Source organism: Falco cherrug, chromosome 1 (genome assembly GCF_023634085.1).
Source record: "Falco cherrug isolate bFalChe1 chromosome 1, bFalChe1.pri, whole genome shotgun sequence".
NCBI lineage: Eukaryota > Metazoa > Chordata > Aves > Falconiformes > Falconidae > Falco > Falco cherrug.
The window spans coordinates 118,875,421-118,898,986 of NC_073697.1; the positions used below are offsets into that span (position 1 = coordinate 118,875,421).

General features: G+C 45.0%; 1 protein-coding gene across 1 annotated transcript in view; it reads left to right on the forward strand.

Moving 5' to 3' along the window:
• The first annotated feature begins 768 nt into the window (after positions 1-768).
• Positions 769-23,566, forward strand: part of LOC102051570 (myosin heavy chain, skeletal muscle, adult-like) — a 36,335-nt gene continuing 13,537 nt past the window's right edge. The window contains exons 1-10 of the mRNA XM_055723737.1: positions 769-983; positions 1,890-2,047; positions 5,175-5,282; positions 20,283-20,424; positions 20,642-20,679; positions 21,231-21,473; positions 21,557-21,700; positions 21,794-21,950; positions 23,264-23,291; positions 23,390-23,501. Of these exons, the coding sequence (XP_055579712.1) occupies positions 21,267-21,473; positions 21,557-21,700; positions 21,794-21,950; positions 23,264-23,291; positions 23,390-23,501 (648 nt within the window). The 5' untranslated portion in view covers positions 769-983; positions 1,890-2,047; positions 5,175-5,282; ... (1 more) ...; positions 20,642-20,679; positions 21,231-21,266. The remainder of the gene's footprint in view (positions 984-1,889; positions 2,048-5,174; positions 5,283-20,282; positions 20,425-20,641; positions 20,680-21,230; positions 21,474-21,556; positions 21,701-21,793; positions 21,951-23,263; positions 23,292-23,389; positions 23,502-23,566) is intronic.

Below are 23,566 nucleotides of genomic sequence, written 5' to 3' on the forward strand. Positions count from 1 at the left end.
CCCTGCCTGCGGCCACGTGCTGGAAGGGCTGCCCCTTAGAGCCCATTTCTCACACACCGCGTGGCACCAACACTCCTCAACACATCACCTCAAAGGTCAGCCTTGTCACCTCTCGCACAGGAGCCTGCACGTGGTGTTGCCTCAGGCAAGAGAAAAGAAGAGAACGGATGGGTGCACCCCTCCATTCCTTCCTCACACACCTGCACCTCACACGTCACTTTTGGCCTACCTACAGCCTGAACAGACAATATATTTTTGGGAAGGGCATGAGGGAAGAAGGTGTGTGTGGGGAATAGTCAAACGCTTTTTCCTTCATTCAGACCCTGATCTGAACAGCAGAGGCACAGTGGGCACGTGCAGCTGTGAAGTCTCATGTGCTCTACCAGCTGCCTCAGCTGGATTATTCTGATGCGTTAAGCCTTGCCTCTAGTTTGGACGAAAGACACGTGGCCAGTGCCAAGGTATGTTAAAGATAAACCCGCAGATGTTTGCCTAAGCTGATTTTTGTCACAGAAACAACATCTCTTGGCTTCCAAGAGTAACATCTGTCCCGTATTTTCAGGGAGACCACACAGCCTTGGAGGATTTTCTCAGACACCTCAAATACTGCAGGGCTGTGTATGCAGTGAATCAGGCACAGGTTAGCGCTAACTGGGGGCTACTAAATTAATTGGAAATCCTCTCAGCAATTTCAACTTACACAAATGCTCCCACTGTTGCAGCTCTGCCCGGGTGTGAAGCGTTTGCTGTCAGTCACCCCAGCTGAGCCCAGGCTCCAGGAGCCCTTGATGCAGATCGATGTGGAGTGAATGAGAACCACATTAGAAGCAGCTGAGGAGTGATGTGCAGCTGGCACTAAAAGGAAACCAGAAGAAGACAACTCAGGAGCAGAGCCCAGGGTGTATATTGATGTTGAAAGCTCGTGACAGCCCTCAGCTTTCCACCTCTGTCTACCGTACAAGCGCTAGTATTCAAAAGGAGAGGTGGGTCCTCCACAGAGCATTGAATCTCACAAGTCCACAGGGATGGGAGTGGGGCTAGTGTTGTGGGCTGAAGGGACACAGGCTCTGCAGGAAAGGATTGTGCCCAAGCCTGAGGCAGGGAGCCCCTGAATGCTTTCCACTTTGGTTTGCTTACAGTGTTTTCAAGGGGAGCTCCTTGGGGTGATGGGAAATGGTAAGGACTGGCACTGTCTGCTTGGTCTAAGCTCGCAGAAGTCAGTGCCAGAGGCTTTGTCTCCCGATAGATGCTCACGCTGCTGGGAAGTTGCAACTGACAGCTCCATGGCTGTACGCCTGTGACAGCAATATCCAAAGGGCTCTCACCTTACCTGGCTCCCAAGTGCAGCCTCACCAGCACACGAGCTCTCACAAGGATGTCCAGCCTGCTTCCAGTGTCGCTGGCGAGCGTTGCCAAGCAGAACCTCTGTCAGTGCTGTCTGAAGAGAGCAATGGGAGAGGGTTCTGTAGGAGCAGACCTCAGTTTTCAATCACAAGGACCTTAAGAAAGCCACCCAACACCCTGCAGTTATGCCAGACTAGTCCTCTCTTCTCATGACACTGCACAACTTTTCCCCATGGCTCCGTAGCAGACTCTCCATCCTTGTTTATCCCTCCTCACCCGCTGCAGTATTTCTCCTTGCTGGACAGTGTTCCACCACAGCCAGGGTCTCTCGCAGTGAACCTTGCCTCCCCAAACTCACCTAGGAGCTGACTGCTCCTCTTGGGTGGCTTGAGAATCTCTGGCTCCACTTCCTTCAGGTGTTTTCAAAGCTTCAGGTGGGGCTGGGTAAAGTCTAGGTGGCACACAACATCCACGAGTATCCCTGTTAGCTGTAATGGCTTGTACATGCATAAGCCTCTGAGGCTCTCTGAAACCCTGTTTTACAGGCCCTGCACCATCCTTTGCCTCACAATGCCTCCAGCATGGAAGCTTGAGGATGTGTCATCAGAATGAAGGAATGCAGCCAGCAAAGCCAGGCCTAAGGAAGAGAGAAGGCGGCGCGCATGAAGAAGAGTAAGCAGGATGATGGCTCCTGGCCACACTGGTGAGTGTGACATCTGGGGATAGTCTCTTTGATGATTTGTACAAAACCACCGTCACAGAGCATCGGTGGGAAAGGAGAGGCAAGGCACTGAAGAAGCAGCTCTCGCATCACGGGTATAACTGTGCCTGACGAGCCTGCCATAGCCTTCTTTAGGCTGTGGTTTGCAAAGGCAACTGTTTCTTCTGCGAGCCTCCTGCGTGTTTCACTTGTGCGCAGTTACACATCCCCTGGCATCGCTCTGGCTCTCGAGGCTGTGCTTGCGAATAAAGCAGGCAGCCGTGTGCCCGAAGCTCGGGGACAGGTGCACACCCTCAGGCAGGACTTGCCATAAGCACGTCTGGGCAGCGCTGAGGGGACTGAGGCCTGGCCTTGCGCCCCCGGCAAATGCACAGCTCCCTCCTGGGCTCTGACGTCCCACCAAATCACCCACCAGCCTTCACGAGGGTCATGCCCCAAGGAGGAGACAAGGCCACAGAGAGCTGTGGAGGTGGCCCATGCCAAGAGGATCAGCCCGTCATTTGTCTCCCTTCATCCTCGGTGTCAAAAGCTCAAAATAGCCCCGCTCTTGCAAGGCTCCTGTGCGGGGTCACGCCTGTTGGTGTGGATGATACGCTTCCACTAATAGCACTCGAAGACATTCCTCAGCGGGTAGGTTGCCTTCTATATCTCAGCACGACGTGCTGCCATGTAGGAGCTGGACAACTGGGTTGTGTCCTAAGACGGCAGATACTATTCTTACCGCAGAGGGACTTGCTCCAGCACAGCTCCTTTCCCAGCTGCAATGCTAAAGATCAGAAGCAGGCCTGATTGTGCTCTCCCCGGTAAGAATATAAATCAAAGCGGCCCCTCTGCAGTCGGTGCAATGAGGCTGTGCTAGACCAGCACCCGGGTGCTCGCCGTGCCCTCCTGGGACGTGCTGTGCCCCGGGGAACACAGCAGCCACCCAGGTGCTTCCAGCGGCCATTTGGGGCTCAGCTTGGGGCACGTGGGGCATCACTTCCCCTGTAAAACAGCGAACGAAAAAGGCAGGGTGTGCTGCAGCTCTGAAAGCGCCTGATTTTACAACGGCCTCCCCTTGAGTCCGTGCCTGGCTGAGAACGCAGACAGAAGCAGGGCTTGCGCTAGGGTTCAGCAGCACTGCAGAAGCCACGGCCTTTGCTCAGGCTGCGCTTTCACAGCCCTCACTGAGGGCAGATAGTAGGGCTGTACAGCACGGACACCTCAAGGGCCACTGGAGCCTCGGGGCTACAAGAGAGCCCCTGGCCAGGCTGGTGGCTATCTCACGATGGCTATGGAGACCCATCTCTGCCTGCAGCCTGACCCCCTTAGCCCTTCAGAGAGCTCAGTGCAGCCGGCGTCGCTGCCTGGTTCTGTCACCACAGACATCAGGCAGAGGGAAGCAAGGCCCAGAGCCATCGGCCGGCACAGCGGCTGTGCCTTTTGCCGCGTCACTCGGACACAAGTTCAGAGGACACAGGCCCCATCAGCCTTATCCTCCGCTTGTGTCTCGCCACTTGACTCTCAAGGGACAGGCAAGATCTCGTAGGGACCCTTGGCAGAACAGCGATGGCGTTATTAGCAGGGGTCAGGTGCAGCGGGCACAGGCCGCAGGGCTCCAGCCGGCTCCTGTCAGTCGCAGGGAGCTCAGCCCGGCAGCAGCTGCCTGGGCCCGCGGCTCAGGGCACCCATTGCCACGGGGTGTCAGCATGGCGCCGTCAGGGCGGCCCTTCCTCGGGTGGCTGCTCTGCTACAGACCAGCAGCTAGGTCTCACTCAAAAATGGTGCTGCTGCAGCTGCTGAAACTTCCTGGCCCACATATTACGATCAAATTGCACCAAACGAGTTAGAGTCCCACCCGGCGGGTCTGCCAGTCCCCGTGTTCCCCACTGGAACAGAACAAAGGCAGGTGGAATGGGCCAAGGAAGGCCTGGAGATGTTAGGTCACCAGTGCCGAAAGAAAAGAGCCTGAGCTGACAGAAGCAGCCCCTGACACTTGACAGGTCATCATGCAGGGCCCTATTTTTGCTGGGCCCTCTGCCCACAAAGGCACCACAGAGGTGCTCAAAGCGTGTGATTTCCAGGAGGACATCACGCAGCATCAATGGCCATGCCAACTCCACCACACGCGTGGTAGAGCAGCCTGAGGAGAGTGATACAGCCGCTCTTTTGACAGCTGCGACCTGGCTGAGGCTTCATAGGCAGGTACCAGGAGAGCTGGGCCACCCTCACTCAGCGCAGGATGGCCATGCGAGATCCAGCCTCCACAGACGAGGCTCTAGGCCAGCAAGGGTGACAAAGAAAGCCCTTTGCAGCCTGAGGTGTAGAGGAGTCATCCCCATAGCCTACCTTTATGCTGTCTCAAAAGAGACACACCCCCCCCCCCCCCAATATTCTGCCCCGTGAAGTGGATGTGACAATGGCCCTGTGGGCCCAGGCAAAGCCCACCTAGACCTTCACTGTTCAAACGCAGAAGCAGAGCGGGGCTCCAGTGGGAAGAAGCCCTGCTCCTCATCTCCCTTGCTGCTCTCTCCTGTCCTGAGGTTCCCTCGTGCAGAGGAAGCCTGGGGTTGGGGCGAGAGCGGTCACACATCACGTTCCCCTTTCCCTCTGGGGTATGGCAGCAGGACAAGCTCCCTCAGAGACAGGGCTGCTGTGAGAGGCAGGTTCAGTCAGCAGCACACACTTGAAACAGGCTCAACCTCCCATAGTGAGTAGAGCGGCATGATAGGGGAAGATGGCTGAGGCAGGACAGTGAGCGCTGAGGACCTGGTTCGTGGGCTAAGTGGTGGGAGTCCCAAGAGCTGAATGCCTGCCTGAGGTAGGAGCACATTAGATGTGTCCCGGCACACAAGGTGTGGGACAAGAGGCAGGTTTGCTTCAATAGCATTTTCCTGTTTCACACTTGGTATTAATAAAGACATGCTCGAAGGCTCCCCGTGCAATTAATGCTGATTGCATCGTGGCGGCATGCGTGGGCCCCAGGTGAGGAAGGGGCCGGGCAACAGCCACCCCCAATATCCCAAAGGGGATGGTCCAGCCTGGGAGCTTCTCTGCAGCCGAGGCTACAGGTGCAGAAGTGCCCTCGGGTTGCAGTGCCTTAAGACCCTCTCCTCCCTCTTGCTGACAGGGGTGAAGCCTCCTCTCTGCTTCTGCCCTGGCACATGGCAACGAGCTATCCATGACTGCAGGAAGAGAGGACTTTGGAAGGTCGGGGACAGATACTTGCCTTATTGAGGTGAGCTGTGCTTCATGCCCTTGGCTCTGTGGATCCCCTCCCCAAGGAGGAGTCTGTGGCTGGAATGTGACATTTCCTTTGTGATCCAGCTGCTGAGGCTGTCCCAGCTGCTGAGGCTGTCCCAGCAGCACGAGCCTGCCAGGGACCTGGGTCTCCAGGGCCAAGAACCTCTGGGATAAAATACAAGATGATCAGTGAGAAATGCTTGGGCATCCTGTCCTGGGATTTCTGCTGGCTTTTGAAGCAGACATACTCGGTGTCGTACTTGGTAACTGCACCTTATAGCTGTCACAGGAGCTGCTATTTGAACTGCACCATGATGATCCTGACCACCTGATGTGGTTACCTCACATGGTTGGTCCAGTGCAGGCTTTGTGAAAGGCCTGAGAGTTTGTGGGAGAGGGGCACCCAAGCACTTTGGCAGGGCGAAATGGCATCAGGACTAGAAGTAGCTCAGGAAAACTGGAGAAAGTGTCTCAAACTGTCAGAAGGAAACTTAATGAAGAGAAACAAAGTACTTCTGGGAAGGTTAGAAGAGACAGAAAAGTGCATGGTTTATGGCTGTTGAACTCAGGAGGAAAGGAAGTGCGGACTGTAACACATCACAAGTTAACACTGGGGACAAAAAGGGCCTGTTTTATATTTTTGAAGGTTTCTAGGCGATTTTTTCCTCTGTGGTGTTGTTTGGATGTTATGGCTGCAGACGTAGAAAGTTTGTCTAGTAGGAAACAATTCACATTTCAGTGGGTTGGACTGCTAATTATGTGAATAAGGAAAAGAGTATCTTGACTTTGTAAAATATATTTTGAGGAAAACAAAATCACAAAAATATTTACCATAGATTAGAAATACCTTAAGTATATGTTCTGCCTTACTTGAAAAGTATTAGATTCCTCAGGATTTTAAACTCTCATCACTATTATAGGATGGTTTGTTGCATAGTTTTTTTTAGAATCCTGTCAGCTTGCTCTAACTTTCAGTCTGAACTAATCCTCTCTGTGAGGTTATGCTCATCCTAAAGCCATCTTTAGATAGATTATTCTAGCCCTACATACTGTCTTGTGCTTGAATTACAGTGCAGCTTTATTGAGGATCCCGTATATTTACAGTATTAGGATACACGTAGAACACTGGTGAGAAACACAAGTTTTCTTTTTCTTGACTTGCGGTTATCTGCTCTGTGTGGAGGTCAGGGGTTGCTTTGCAGTGATGGACTATTTTTAGAGCTAAGCTGTCTGTCATCTGATAACTACTGGTGCAAAGGTCCCTGTTGGTCCATAATGGCCATCAAGAAAGACCTCTCGGAGAACGGTTTAAAATAGATGCGGTTAATGGGCTCAGCTAGAGCTTCTGTCCTACATGGCCGGCAGAGGACTGGCAGGGGATCTCTGGAGCTCAAAAGCAGTGCTCCAGCAATAGTAGCACAAGTGGTTGAAAACATTTCCTGTCAGATGCTCTTTGTCCCTAAAGTAAAATTCAACAGTTCACACTGTGAGCTCCCCATTGCACTCCAGGCAAGGAGGAAATTGCCCAGCTCCCGCACTTTGCAGCTCAGGTCTCATGACAGTGCTCTTACACCTCCCACAGCATCGGCACTCCCCGGGCCCCAACATCAGCGCGGTGCTGCTGGGAGAGATACAGCCCAGCACACGGGAAGGCTTTGAAATGGAAACCCAAAGAGGTAAAGTCGAAGCTTAGCTAAGATGTGAGCCAGACAGCAGTGTGGGGTCACGGGGCGGCTCTGCTGGGAGAGGCTACGAGGCACCCTGCTTCCGCAATATACGACCGGCTGGAGGGGTTTGTCAGGGAGCTGAAGAGACTGACCTGAGCTGCCTGGCATGGCAGTGACCAGAGGAAGTGGTCATTGCACATTTAGCTTGTTAGGCTAATATTAAAGCAAGCTAATTTGCATTGACACCAATATATCCTGTCTTCCCGTGAGCGATGTTACCCTGTCATTCTCCAAACCGAAAGCAAATGTTGAGAAACCTCTTTTTTTCCAGTGTGGGAATTGCCAATAGAAAATGTTTCCCATGATATCAGTACTGCAAACTCCTTCTGCACTTGAGAATGCCTTGTGTAGTTTGAATAGGTTTAGTGTTCAGAAGTCTGTCTTGTTTTATGAAGAGAGCAGGCAAAGAAATTGGATGTTATTGTAACATCTGCTTATAGCAACAAAAATCTAGTTGTGAAATTCTGAACTAATCTGTCTCCATAATGTAGCCTGTCCCTGAAACAAGCCAATCAATGAAGTGTCTTCTAATTTCCATTTATATTGCTTTTAATTTTATCTTATATTGCCAAGGAAGGCGTGGAAATGTTAGGTCACCAGTGCTGAAAGAAAAGACCCTGAGCTGACAGAAGCAGCTGTTGGTGTGCCTTTTTGCAAGTGGGGCATCTAAGCATTTTGGCAGGGCAGAATTGTATCGGACTTTAGGCACTTCGGAAAATTGGAGAAAATAGAAAGAGATAGAAAATTGCCCTGGGAGGATGAAATCAGACAGAAACGTATGGGGTTGGTCATCTGAGCCAGAGAGAAAAGAAACTGGGGGACAAGTCTACACACATTCAACAATGTTGAATAGTTGCAAAAATGGTATACCTAATTATTGAAAATATTAGTATAAGTACTCTTTCTATGGTACAGAATGTGAATGTTTTCTTTCTTCAGCAAGAGGTTATCTTAATGATAGTCTATACTATGAACAGAGCACATTTTGTAGACTTCTGAAAAAAGAAAGATCATTTTTAGAGTAAGGAGGACAGGAGCCATAATGACAAGTATAAAGAATATAACTTATAAAAGGTATGGATAGAACTGGATTTTTCAAATCAAGAGATGAGATAAGTAAAGACTGTGTGTGGAAGTGTGAAAATAATTTTGTGAAATGAAAAAGATTTTCATTAAGAGACATATAGGATTGTATTACCAGGAGAATAATTGTTTAATTTGAAGTGAAAACGTTTTGGGCAAATATTAAGGAAATATTTGAATGAGAAAAACTGTTATGATAGACCAGAATATCTATAATATTGCACGATCTCTTTTAGCCTGTGCTTTTAAGGATGTCTGTTTCAGACAAGCATCTCCCAAAGACTGTCTAGATGTGGATGGTATCATATGCACTCATACAGAAAAACAGCAAGTGTATCAAAAGCTTTCTTGCAAATGAAACTGTGATGAACATCATATTTATTTTTATGTTTACATTTCATAGTCAGGTACTGATACTGTCTGAAAAAGGTGATATAATTTCTGAGTAGGTGGATATATTCCACTTTGCCTCATAATTCCCAGCAAAATTGTGTAGATGTGTTAATATTTGAAATATGATTTTTATCTAGTAAAAGCTTCCAGTTTGAAAGAGTTCCCATTTTAGGGTTCTGTTTATTTGCTTCCCTGAACAACAACACTAGTTTGGGGAATACATTCTAAAGTATATTAAAACCACTGATTTTTCAAAACTGATAAATAAATCATTTGCCTTTAATTCAAGAAACACTGTAAATGCCCTTTAAAAATGACAACTCTCATTACTTTTTTTGACCTATTATAAGACTGTTTTTTTTGGAGTTCTTTAACTTGTAAAAAAGTACCCCTGGTTGTACAATATAAACTATAGCAATGTGCTAGCCTAAACAAGATAAATCACATTTGGCTACACATACAGGAAAAATTACATTCTCAGTTCAGCATGAAAGAAAACCTATCTGTAGTATTCACTTGAAGAGGCCATAAATTATGATAAATTACCAAGACCCAAATAGCATACCAAGGGCAACCAATTTTTATAGCCAAACTGCAGAATGATAGCCTTTTGTATTCACACACTGTTTGTGGAGTTGGTCTGCCTGTCAGCTGAAAAGTGCTACCTGATCATGGGAAGAACACTCCTGCAAAGTGGCTATAAAGGGCTGTCTTGCAGAGAAAGTTTAAAATAGATCCAGTGCGTATGGTCTAACAGAACTGCTGTCCCACTGCAGGGTATCTCAGATCTGTGAACTCCTGGACTAGAGGGACTTCTGTATCTCCTGAACTAATTATTCCAATTATAGAAGTCTTTGCAAGTATTCTGTATTAAAGAAACTTCTTGACAAAGACTTAGAGGAAATAAACTCAATTCAGCAGCTGAATTATCCATGAATTTACCAATGAATCTGCCATACATCCAGGAAAACAGCCTACAAAGAGGCTCTTTCTTTCTCCCGTTTCTACATGTATTAGTTGTCTGCAGTCCTGTGCTGAACTTCTGAATTCAAGACAACACACACACCTCAGGGCACTAGGGGTTAAATCCAGGCTTAGCAAATACAGGAGGCAGACAGTGGTGTGGGGCCATGGGATGGCTTTGCTATGAGACCTTGCACCCTGCAGGTCACTGGCCACCTGGAAGCATTTCTCGGGGAGCAGTGGGCACTTTGAGGGACCTGAGGGACTGATTTGGAAGGAAGGCAATGTACACCTGGGAAGGCAGTGGTGCAGTAAAGCTGGCATCCTGAGCTGAAGCAGATTTGGGATATGTTTTCTCAGGCCACAGTCCTGATCAAGATGTAAAATAACATCGCCTTCTCCTTTTGACTCAGTGTTCACCTGTCCTTCAAGATAAACTCAGATCTTTCCAAGTACTCTGTGAGAAGCCACATGGAAAGAAAGATCTGTCCCTGGCAGACTTTAGTGGGGTGAGTACGAAATAGTCTCAGGACAGGGAATGCAAGCACTGTTACTATCCCCAGCTTCTAATCTGGGCCACCAGCACCCTTACACCCTGGTTACTGGCTGTCTCGTGACATGTTGCTCTCATTGTCTTCTGCTGGAGCTGTTCTCTTTACACAACTGATTTGCCCTCCAGGAGGAGCAGGGATTTGTATCCTTCCCTCGACTTCTCAGGTGGATGCAGAGAGCAATTCAAGAAAGTTTAGGCTGACCACCAAGGAAATCTGCCTGCTAACATTACACAGGAGGCTGTGGGGGAGTCTCTGAAGTCATATCTCTAGAATATAAGGACTCTGAAGTGACAGGAGCCTTAGTGTTCAGAAAAACATTCCCTTGAAAGAACCACAAGAAAAATATCCTGCTGTAGTATAAATATGCAGATTAACTATAGCATAGTCTACCTTGGCACCTGGGAGATGTTCTCTGCAGTTTAATCGTTATTTTTACCTCCTCAAATATGTGACTTCATTTTGGAATCTGGATGAAGTGCAAAGAAGCTACATATTTGTAACACTCAGTCAAAGCTAATAACCAGATGAATTGAACTGCATAAATGGATGTCTGCTTTCTGTGAGTTAGCCTCAGCAGAGGATCAGAGTAACATGCCACATATTCAGAGACCAGTTCATGGGTTCAAAAATGTTTGGACAAATTAATGAGTTAAAAATCCACCATGATCTGTTAAATACCCAGACATTGTGTCCTGTTCAGGGATTTCATAAATACAGATTACTGTGAGTTAGGAGAATTTTGGAGAAGTGCCACTCTGTGTTGCCTTTAGCAAGATGCTGCTCCTTCCTGGGCATCACTTTTAAAGACAGAAAGGTGGGCTCCATGGAGCTTTGATATCACAAGTACAGCTTACTTTAGGCTATGCTCTAGCTGGCTGCAGCGGTTAATACCATGCTTCTTCCTTATTTTCTTTTCCTTCCCCTTCTTTGCTCCTTTTCTGGCTACTTGCTGTTTCAATTACCTTTTTCTACTCAGTGGTCTCCCAGATTTGCCCCTTGACTCACCTGCTCTGTAACAGGAGCCCCTCAGCTGCTTTGGTGGGTCATAGAAAGGGCATTCTGAATGTCATCTCCTTGGCCAGAATCTACTGCCCAGATCTCTTCCGCTGATGTTAGCTGTTGAGACAGGTGGAGTGTGTGTAATGGTGCACCTGTGGTGCACATTTGAAAGGTGCCCATCCTCTAATACCAGATTGTGGGTTTCGTTTGCCTCTCATGTTCAGTTAACTCATTCTGAGGACTTCCAAGAATACCATGCTGTAGGAAGCTACTTAGCAAAAAAATTGTCATCAAAGTCCCCCTAGGACAGACTCATTCACTGTCTTTGACGTGTAGTGAAGGTAAATCAGACCTACATTACAACCTGCAGAAAATAGTTTCTGAACAGAGCAGAAAGGACAGGGAATAGCAAGGCCATCAGAGCCCGTTCGTGGTCAACCTGTGACAGCAGCTTGTCTTTGCAAGTGCTCACATGGAGACCCAGAAATTTTTGCTTACATTTGCCATGGTAAAGTAACAGATGGCCTACACTGCTTGTCAACCTGCAGGTTTTAGTCTTATTAGTTAATGATCCTTAGTAGTTCTTCCTGGGAAATCATTTATTGCTTCCAGCAATTCTCTCAGCTCATTCCTTCAGCCACATTTATCAAAAATGTTAGTTTAATGGCACATTTCCTAACCAGATGACACATAAAAAATATGGACTGAACACTTCCTGCACATAACATTGAAAACATGCACCTTAGCAGACTATGCTGAATTGTTAATTAACCTTTTAATATGGAAAATGTACTCTTACCATCTCCAGGGTTCAGTGTCCAGCCACATCCTAGCAGAAGTGTAAGGATGAGCAGTTTTGCTACAGAGCAGTGCTCTGACATTTCTGCTTGTCCTGTGCTAACATTCCTGTGAGCTCTCATTTTACACAGAGGACAGCAGAAATGCTGCTATAGCAGAAGCTGGGCATCCTCTCTCAGACTGTCCCTCACAGACTACAGAGCAAACTGATCTGTCTAGGCAGGCCCTACCACATTGACAGTATGGCCAACAACAGCACTTGCAAGCTGAAAATCCTGCAAGGAGCAACTTGAGCTCTTTTTTTATGGGAAAATCATGAGTAAATTGGGGAACTTCAGACTCCATCCTATATCATTGCTGTTTCTAGAAGAGTCATAAGTTAGTTCTATTCCATGTGTTTTTTGTGTCTTCTGGGAAAGGGTCTGTCACTATCTCACCCTCTGCTGTTTTGGGGTGATGGTCACTTTATCTGGAAAGCGCTGTATGCTAATACCCTGATTCTAGAATAGAAGTGATGCCGTTTATTTGGGCAGACAGGGGTGGGGGGTAAATACTATTCCACTCTGTATGAGTTACAGAATCTGGCAAGAAAAAGCATTAGACCAGAAAGTGGTCTTTTAGTACCTAGGTCTCACATTGCCATAAATGTTTTTAAGGCAGAATCAATGCATTAAGCAAAATATTTTTTTCTAGAATATAAGGACACTGATTTGAAATGCTCATTTCCTGATGGAAGTGAATTTAGGCAATCCATGCTGAAACAACATCCTTTTTGAAAGATTCCTGCAGATGCTAACTGATACCTAAGAGGAGGGCTTAGGCAGTGGTTGCCGTTCACTATTCTGGGCATAATACCAAACAGTTTAGCAGACACAGGGGATATGAAAAGGATGAAGGCAGTGTCTCAGCATCCTAAAGAGAAAGAGCCTGCAGAAATAAAAGCAAGGAAAGAAATCGGAACAACCACTCTTCAAGCCGAATACTTTCTTCCCTACTGCCTGTACTCTCAGAAATGGGAAGACCTTGGAAGGTCGACCTTGGAAGGTCCCTGCAGAAACAGCTAGTGGCCTCATCACCAATCAACTAGGGTGAGTAACCCTGGTTCAAAATCAGCTTTCAGTCTGAAATACCTTATAAGTATCTGCATCATGTTGTAGTCTGCAGCCTGGGTTTCAGTTTGCATTATTTGCTCAGGGCCTGGTCTATGCAGATCTACAAATATGGGTTGAATTAGATCTTTTCCTCCTGAACAACAGCCCACCTAAAACCTGAAGCACTTTCAAATGCATGCAGTTATTCAGTGGTAGTATCCACAGAACAGACACCTTGTTCACGTAACTCAGATTGCATAGTGCTCCCTGTGGCTTCTGCAGAACACAAATCTGATATCTCTCTCCACCTGGGTCTCGCACCCTGTCTGATGAGAGTTGATTGTGCATCTCACCATAAGCTACAATGTAGACAATATGGAAAAAGTCACAAATTTTGAATATTTAGTTTGTCAGCTAAAATTCTCAGGATGATAAAAGAAATCTTTAATATGCTGCCGGAGGTATGATTCAGCAGAAAAGGCTGTTAAAGCTGACCAAAATTCTCATAGCGTACTAGAGAACTAAAAATGACCTAACCAAAACAACAGAGCAGCCTAAGGTAAAAAAGCATACTTTCACTAATGTATCCCAGCAAAACACCTTTTCAATTTTATCTTCTCAACCTACTATCTTGGTTAATAATGTGTATCACATGTGTTTGTAGACAGCCAGCAACACACCCTCAAAAGAGGGTCAGTGTGCCTGCCTGCACAGTGGCCAAGCTTCAAGGCAGGGCTGTGGGCAGTGCATCCACCCAGAAGACATTCTTACTGCTAAAGGACCAAGATCCCAGAGACAAGGAAAGGATGCTGAGTACTTACATGCCTCCCATTCTGAGGAGGGTGAAGAACACAGACCTCTCGCTTAATAGTCAAATGTTCTATCCATGGGGCTGCTCAGGAGAAGGTAGCTGATGGTAGGACTAGCTTTGTTTTGGAGACGAGGTAACTAGTGCTTCTGTGCTCTACCCGGAACTCATTGTTCTTTGGCCTGGGTCTCAGTCTTCCCACTTCGCAGTCATTCTCAGAAACAGCAAGAGCACAATGCTGCAAAGCTAAACCCAAATTCCAGAAAGCCATACATTCTGTGAGGCAGAAAGTCTGCTTACTCTATAGTTGGTATTGGGGCATTCAAAATCTTCTCTGACAACCCAACTTGTCAGTCCACGTGCAGACTCCAGAATCCCTGGGTTTCCTCACAGCTAAGATATTGCAGAAGAGTGAAGTGCAATTCCTACAAAAGTTAGTTGACAAGTGCTCAATCTCCACATTAATGAGTGAGAATGTATTGTCAGCTGCCTGGTTGCCCCACTCCTTGTTTCATGGTGCAAAGATCCTAATAACATAATTTCCTGGAACAGTTCTTGAAATCTCCTTGGCAAGGTAGCACAGGGCCTGCAAGTTACTGAGGACAATGACAACCTAAGGGATGCAGGAACATTTGGGTAATCGCCTGTGAAGTACTGGAAGACAGTGGTTTCTTGTGTGGTTTCTTGGCTGTGGCAGTTACTTTGATTCTGTGGATCCCTTCAAACTTCCTTCCTGGATCTGCTCTGAATGATGAGACTTAGATGGGAGCTCACCAACTCCACTACCTTTCTATACTGAAATTCACTGCTGCCAAGGTCAAATTTTACGCCATACATACTGATCCCCAAGAAGATGCCCTCTTGAACTTTTCTCGTTGATTCCTACATAGTCCAACTGGATTTGCTTTAGTTGTTTCTCTCTGGGCAGAAAAGAAGACCAACGGGCCTGAAATTGGGGCCTGAGGCTTGCAACACTGCTCCTTTTCTTGTTGCAAATGACCAGGAGGTCAGGTTGGGAGGAGTGGAGGACCTAAGCAGGAGATCTGAAGGTGCTTCCATGACAATGACACAGAGATACTGGTCTTGGAATAACTAGACAAGTTATAAGGCTGACAACGCTGCTCTAAGAAGCAGAGCTGAGTGAGGTTTGCATTGGGCCATGACCTGGAGAGCCTTTGACAGTGCTCCACTTTCACACTTCACCTGTGCTCATAACTGCTGCCTTTCTCCCCAGCTCATTCTCACTGAATGCAAGGGGAGGGAAATCATATTGCAGGAACTTACAGGAAGTAGGATAGGATCTGTTTGTAGCATGCCTGGATGTCATCACTCCAGCATTTTGCCCATGTTGTATGTCTGTGCAGGACCCTCTGTGTCCAGGGATTTCTCTCATTCTGCCTCTTCTGATTGCATTCTAGTTTGCTTCTAGTCCCAGTGAAGTCCAGACCCTGTAGGGACAGAAACAGAAGTAGCAGAAAGTCAATGGCTGGCAGGATCTATTTCCTCTTTGTTTTGCATCAGGAATTGCTACCTCTTTCAGCAGATCCTTCTTCCCGAGGACAGGTGTCATCTTGGCTGCCCCATGTTTGGACAGAGGAAAAATGGCTAGTTTTCTGTGGCCTAGTACACTGAGAACTGTGGAGCTAAATCTGTATGATCTGTATGGAGTCTGTATCTGATAATTCAAATTAGAGTACTCCTCTGCAAGGGGCTGGAACGGCCAATAGGCCATGTCACAGAAATTGATCACTTGAGTGTGATTGACAAACTGTAAATTAAAATGAATCCAAAGCAGCTGGTGTGTATCCCAGAGCTTTCTACAAGATACCTATCTAAGTGTTTATATGACCAGTTTTTTTAAATCTGTGGGGAAAAAATTATTTTAATTTGCCTGCAAATATGAATGAATATAATTTTTATCTTCCAGAAAGAACATCTGGAGGAAAGGGTAAAAGTTTAGGTCTTGTTTTCTCCTGAAAGTTCCCTTGAACTTCCCATGTTGGCCTCTCACTGTTGTCCTGTTTTCTTACAGTTCCCTTTTCAGTTTCTAATCCCTCCAAATCTAGTCCAAAAGGTAAGGGGTTTTCCCTTTGAAAACTGCTCTGACAGCTAATGCTCTATTTTTGTGAATTCCGTGCACACAGACACCAGTGCTGCAGTCTACAATTTTCCTTCCATACCTAAAGCTTCAAGGGAGAAGCTATGGCTTTATACTATATTTATTTGGTGTGAAAGAGAATGCAGGCATTTGCTAAAAAGCAGAGACCCAAGTCAAAAGTTATGTGGTGTTGATACAGTCAGTCAATTCTGGTGGTGACAAGCACCACAAGGCCAGCCTTTCCTGATACCAGAGACTGCACTCAGGAGCAGATTTATCTAGATGCAGAGACTGCATTACAGATACAGTCTTGATAGTTAAATCTACATCATTTATCTGGACTTCAAAGAAGCCAGCAGATTTGTGAAGTAAGACTTCCCTTTACAAATGCACATGTAAGACTGTCGCTTTCCCCTGTGTCCATTAATTTTGTTCCATATTATAATTTCTGCTGATTCGTGCAGTATAGTCATCAGCTACACCACACTGGAGTTCCCTTCATTTTCCCGTAAGCTCTTTTAATACCATGGGATTACATTAGTCACCTGGTAGTCCTGTGATACTCAAATAGATTTTCAAGTAGGAGCTTCACACCATGTTTGGAAGCTTAGCAACTTCGTCTTTGAATTCCTTTAGATTTTTTTGACATCTGTACTTGATGACCAATAAGGAAAGAGGTCTTTGCAGTGAGACTGCTAACCTGCTGACAAGGGTGTGAAATCAGCTTCATCATGGGCACAGGACTTAAGCCCAGAAGTGACAGAGGAACACCTGCAAGTGCAGGAATTTTGCAAGGGACACATGGTCAGAATCATGGAGATATGGTGGGAATATATGCACTGCTGGGACATGGTCATGGGAGGATAGGGACTGTTCAGGAAGAATAGATAGAGAAAATGCAGAGAGTTTATGCTTTTTGTTAAAGTGCTTCTTGATTGTGCAAAGCTCCAGTGTGAACCTGTAGATATCCCATCAAAGACAGGAGGAAAATGAAGAATATTGTGATGGGGTCTGTTACAGACCACTCGACCAAGACAAAGTAATAAAGGAGGATTTCTACAACTAGTAGAAAGGTAGAAGTCTCCTCTGCCTTAGGGAAGATTTCAGCCATGTGGACATCTGTTTGGAGGGCAACAGCACTGGGCAAGCAATGCCAGAAGTTCCTAGACTGTGCTAGTAACAATATCCTAATGTAAATACTTGATGGGCAAAGCTGAGTATTGGAAGCAGGGATGAAGTAGTGATCAGTATGATCCCAGATGGCAGCTCAGGCTGCAGCAACCACATGATGACTGAGTGAAGGATCTAGCAGAAAGCTGGGGAGGTGAGCAACACAATTAGCACTCTGGCTTCATAAGACCAGAATTAATTGTATTCAGGGAACCGCTAGTTACAACACACTTGGCAGCATCTGTGAAGGAGAAGACTGTTCAGGAGAGATAGGTAGGCTTTAAAAGAAAATATGGAGAACTCAGGAATGAAGTACCTTATCCTGCAAGAAGATCAGGAATTTCAGGTTAGCTAAGCAGCAAACCTCTTGATGAACTAAACCACAAAAGTATGTAAGAGGTGGACGCAAAGACTGGCAACAAAATAGGAATATAAAACACTGCTTGGGTACTTAGGGGCATTAAGCGTAACAGTTCTGCATGGATGTAGAATGCAGTTCAGAGAAAATAGGTGTCTATCACTGAATGTGAAAGGCCATCTAGTGAGAGATGATACAAAAAGCACTTAAGTATGCGTCACCTTTTCTGCATCAGTCTTCATAAGCAAAGATTGTCCCCAAGCATCTGCATCTTCCGATGAGTTTGAGAAGGGATAACCAACAGTGGTGAAGTCCTAACCTTACTAAGTGAAGCTGGAATTACTAAGAGAAGCTGGAGGTATTCGTATCCATGGGGTTGAGTGTGACTGATCAAAGGATGCTGAAGGAGTTCACCTATGTAATTGCAAGACCCGTGTTTATCATTGGTGGAAAATCATGATGTGCAGGGAAGGTCTTGTATGACTGGGAAAAGGCTAATGTTATACTCAACTTTAAAAAAAGGCAGAAAGAAGGATCAGTGAAACGGTAAGCTTCTCAGTTTCACTTTAGTTATTCAAAAGATCACAGAATATGTCCTCTTGGTGTTTATTGCTCAAGATGTGAAGGACAAGAAGACAACTGAGAGCAGCCAGCATGTATTTACCAGGGAAAGTAACCATGCTGGACCAACCTCATTGGCTTCAGTGATGAAGCAACTGTTGCCTTTTATCAGTTCTTTTCTGATAATTAATTAGTATGTCTTTGCCCTTTCAGTCTACTAAAACTGAACTTCCCTTTGTTTCCTTATTTTTATGTGCTTTATAAACACAATCACATTGAATTTTGGGGGATATTTTAACTCCTCCAAGGATGTTATATTACATGGATTACCATAGATGAGTTCTTTAACAGCTTTATTTTCAACTATGTCCATGGCTGTATTTGAACCAGTTAAGTCAAGACTGCTCTTCCTTCATACCCTAACTGGTGGTTTCATGAAGTTCTTGCTGACAGTGTCCACAAGTGTACTTGTGGTACTACAACCCAAAATAACATTTGGCATTTTGTATGGAGTAGTTGTCTCCTATTGGTGTTACATTCATTGCTCTAGCAGTCTGGTAGTTCTCTCTTAATTGCAGTTGGTATTACTGTCCTGAGAGGAAAGCTGCCAAGAGATGAGGAGAGACTTGGTGAAAGGCCTGAAGCAGGAGTCTGAGGGACCTGAATTCCCTGAACAGTATGAGCATGGAGAAATATTAACACAGAACTTCAGTGCTGAACATGGCAAAAACTGAAAGGAATTCAGCTTCATAATTTCCACCTCTTTTGAGCGCAATCTGTTTGGTATGAGTCTACTGTTTCAACCAAAAAAGACGAGGCCATTGTCAGTATATGTACCCAATAACAGAATGTCTTATCTTTTCCCAGGGATCTGAGTGGTAGCTCAGTGGCAGCTGAACATACAGGGAAATTTGTCAGACCTCTATTCCTATATGAATAATTACTTTGTGAAGGTTACATGATCAAATCAAATATTAAATGCTTCCCACATTAATGTATTGCACTACACTAGAATCCAAAATTACCACGCTAGTCCTCTGGTAATGGGCAGCTCTTCTTCCTAATCCATGTGAAAAGATTAGACTTCTGATATATTCAACTGTCCCTGTAACTTGTGTAGGGAGCTCTGGGTTCAGCTCTGCAATTGGGTTCCAGTCTGGAGCCCAAAATATGGGTTCCGCAATGCCAGAGCACTCTTAGAAAGGGCTCTTACAGCACAGTGCATCATCTGATGCTTTGTATCACACTGGACCCCAGACATTGTGTTCCTAACTTCTTCCCCATGTATTCACTGGGATACTTTAATGATTGAAATGCAAATTACCAGGGAAAGAATATGTTTAGCTCTGGAAGATACGAAGAAATTTAAGTGATTACACCCTTTCCTAAAACTAGATCACTTAGTCTCCTGGACTACCAGAAAATTTCCTTTTCCCATACTATCAGCATTATACAAGACTACCTGCTACCTCTAATGCTCTGGTACAGGCAGTACTGTGTTGTTAGATTTTTCTGGGACTGTGAATGTTTGAAAATGCGTATTTTTATGGCATGGCAGTGCTAGACTGAGGAGTTATCAGAATGCATAATATCTGGAACTATATGCTGAAGTGATACATGTGATTATGTGTACACGCATCGTAGGTTAAGGCATGTTATTTTGGGGAGTTGTAGGTAGAGAGGGGCTGTGGAAGCTACTGGAACTTCAGATTTGACAGAAGCAACCGGTTATTTATGCAGACAATAATAGGAGCAAGCAAACATCAAATGCAAGTAAAAAGTATAAGAGCGTGAACAGTGAGAAAGCAGAGTTTCTTGGGGAATCACTTTTTAGATGAAATATGCACAAAACCATTCTAATTTGATACCGCTAAAGTCAGCTCAAGAATCTATGCAAGAGCTGCATTTCATAGAGTCTCCAATTACTCAGGTTCTGGCTTCCAGCTCCCTGTATTTTAAACCCTCTCAGCCATTGAAAGTGTCCTATTCAGAAACCTCAGCTGTAATACATTTTGACTTCCTGCTTTTTAGAAAATACCACTGAAAAGTGTCTCTTAACAACAATTATGTGCTGGTTTTTGACATACTTTTCCTGTTCCTCTCAATGCATGTGTTCCTAAAGCATCATAGATGTTATCATCCCCATTGCGTGACTGAAAAGTTGCAGTATAAACATACCAAGGAAAGTACCATGGGTCAAGCAGCAAATCACTGGGGAAGCCAGCAATAGGAACCATAAGTCCCTGCATCCAAGTTCTCTAAGTGCCTTGAGTAGTCTAGATTCTCTCCTTAACACTCTTGACAAATTATTTATAGATGTATTCACGTAGTTAGTAAGATATAAAAATGTTCTAATTATATCATTCAAATCAAATGACAATTATGTCCTTAGTTTGCCAGACAATGCTTTGCCAAAAAGGGTTTGCCAGAAATGTTTTGACCGAAGAAAGGGGGAGCATCTGCAGCATCTGCAGACGACAGACTATAAAATCTCCCAGAGACAAGACTGGCCTGTCTCCACAGAAGGCTTCAAGGTAAGTGCATGCATTTTGGGAGCTTGAAGAAAGAGGACAATGCCCTTGCAATATCCCATTTCATTTCTCTTGCCTCTGGCAATCATTTCCGTGAGGGAATGCCCATGTGAACAGAAATTTTCAATATAATCTCAGTGCATGTCTGTGTCTTCAATCTATAATCTATCTCTGGAATTCTGTGCAGCAATAAGAAACAACTGTGATTCCTGTTTTACAGGGTTGGTCATTTTCCAGGATACAAGCTTGTCTCCAAAGGTAATACTCTGAATAATGCACTCCTAGACTACAGTGTAAGACAGGACTTTTATACACAGCTGCATGAATTATTTTTGTAAACCCTCATATTTCTGCTGACTTTTGCTTAGGCTAGACTGTTGAAAATAGAGAAGATCTAAAAAATGAAGTAAAGTTTCATTTTTAGCACACAAGGTAATACTTTTAATGAGAAAGTACCCTTGAAGACTCATCACGCATATTTAAGGACTAGAACAAACAGTGATTGTCTCTGGTTGTAGATTCTTTTATGTGAAGACCTCAAATCTAGTCAAATTCATTAAGGTGAGTTATCAAACTCTAGTCAATATTCAGATGTTCTATTTACTGTTACAAGGCCTACGTGCTTTAGAGGACTAAGTCCCACTCTTGGGTGGGACTAGAGTATATTTAAGTTCAAATCAAAGTGATCCCAGAGATTTTCTGGGAGGCTGGCTAGCAATTTGTTAGCTAAAGAGCAGGGAGTTTTCTTACTAATGTAGATTATATTATTTTTCTCAGTAATCTACAAACTTTTTTTTTTTCTCCACCAGACACCTCTGCTGACGTGCTTCCAGTAAAGTGCAGGAATGGCCTCTTCAGATGCTGAGATGGCTGTTTTTGGGGAGGCAGCTCCCTACCTCCGAAAGTCAGAAAAGGAGAGAATTGAGGCCCAGAACAAGCCTTTTGATGCCAAGACATCCGTCTTTGTGGCCCACCCTAAAGAATCCTTTGTGAAAGGAACAATCCAGAGCAGGGAATCAGGGAAGGTCACTGTCAAGACTGAAGCTGGAGAGGTGAGTAAAATGCAGGCTTGAGAACAGGATTTAATTCCTACTCTGGGCTCTTAGCTTACATATCAGTCTCTCTTCCTTGGTAGACCCTGACAGTGAAGGAAGATCAGGTCTTCTCCATGAACCCTCCCAAGTACGACAAGATCGAGGACATGGCCATGATGACCCACCTCCACGAGCCCGCTGTGCTGTACAACCTCAAAGAGCGTTACGCAGCCTGGATGATCTACGTAAGTACCAGCAGCAGCCTGCCTTTGGGCAGCCGGGAGGAACTGCTCTGCCAGGCCAAGTGGGAGCCAACGTGCTGTCTCCCTTCCTCGCAGACCTACTCGGGGCTCTTCTGCGTCACTGTCAACCCCTACAAGTGGCTGCCGGTGTACAACCCGGAGGTGGTGTTGGCCTACCGAGGCAAGAAGCGCCAGGAGGCCCCTCCACACATCTTCTCCATCTCGGACAATGCCTATCAGTTCATGCTGACTGGTAAGTGCTTGACTTCCTTTGAACTGCTCTTGCAATAAGCTATCTGTAGAGGGAAATGTAGGGTGTCCTGTGGAAATATGGTGCAACACTTAAAATATTATGTCTGTGAAATTAATTGAAGATTACTGTGCTTAACTATAATGGTCTGTGTGAGCTGTTCCTCTGTTCCCATTAAAAATTAGAAAGACCTGGACCTAATGAGAATAAATTCACTAGAAAGAAGACACCTATTTTCTGGTGTAGACTTCACTGCCTGTAGTGGGATCTTACATAGATGCATAGATTTATGTATCTTAATCACTAAACTAGTCTTAGCCAAAGAGTCTACAATAGTATCATGCATACCCTGTAAACAATGTGCATACAGTTAATTCAAATTTGCAATCATAAATGATAACAAGTAAAACAGAGTATCTGTGTTGAACAGGTACATAAACTGCACTTGATTATTAAGCAAATGGTATTCATGATAGAAAAGATGACCAGGTGGTCCAAAGTACATACAGCCTTAATGATCTATGTAACCCCTACACTGATCTATGCATCTGTAAATCGATTGTACCTTATAGCGAAAAGTTAACCTCAGAAAATAACGTCAAGGAAAAAATAAAGCTTTTAGCACTTAAATGGAATGGCTTTTAAAAAGTTCTATCTCCTTTCTCCTCTTCCTTCAGCCTTTTATTTCCTCTTCCCTAACTGTACATTAAAATCACAGATGTGAAGGATTTTAGATCTGCTTTTCTTTTCTTTTTTTCTTTTTTTTTTTTTTCTTCTTGTTACAAACTGGGAAATAGATCCAGAACAGAAAAATGAAAAATTAACCTCATCTATTTATGATCTCGGGAATAAATAATTCCTACATATACATAGGGGTTAAAAAAAAAAAAAAGTATGAAAAATAGTTTAAAGGATTGGTCTGATGTTTCTGTTGTTCATGGCACCTCCAAATTTCTATAACATTACTCAGGAAAATTGTAACTTCAGAAGAATTTACATGCTGTCAAAGCCCAGCCTCAATATTTTTGTTACATGTACTTAATAAGACAGAAAAAAGTAGCCTGATGAGAAGACAATGTCTTGAATGGTGTAAGTCTACAAAAGTTTCTGTGAAATGAAAGTCTTTACTGATCTAGTTGATAATACCTAAAGCACTGCTGGGAACACCAGAAGTACCCACTAGAATTCACAGGGCTTTTCACTGTCTTCTAACCCTGTATTCTCTGGAAGCTCAGTTCATATTTTTCTCCTAGTTTTTTAGTTCTTTCTTATTCATGAACACTATACAAACCTTTCTTACATCCTTCTTTTCACAGATCGCGAGAACCAGTCGATCCTGATCACGTACGTACACCCCCTGCTCGGGTCCCTGCAGGGCTGCCCGGTGCCAGGGGACCTCCTGCCTGACCACACGCTCTCTGTGTCTCTCTTTGGGTTGACAGCGGAGAATCCGGTGCCGGGAAGACTGTGAACACAAAGCGCGTCATCCAGTACTTTGCAACAATTGCAGCGAGCGGGGATAAGAAGAAAGAGGAGCAGTCAGGCAAAATGCAGGTAAAGTAACAGGTGCTGGCTGGAATCAATGCTTTCCTCTGTTCCTGACGTGATTTTTGGAAAGG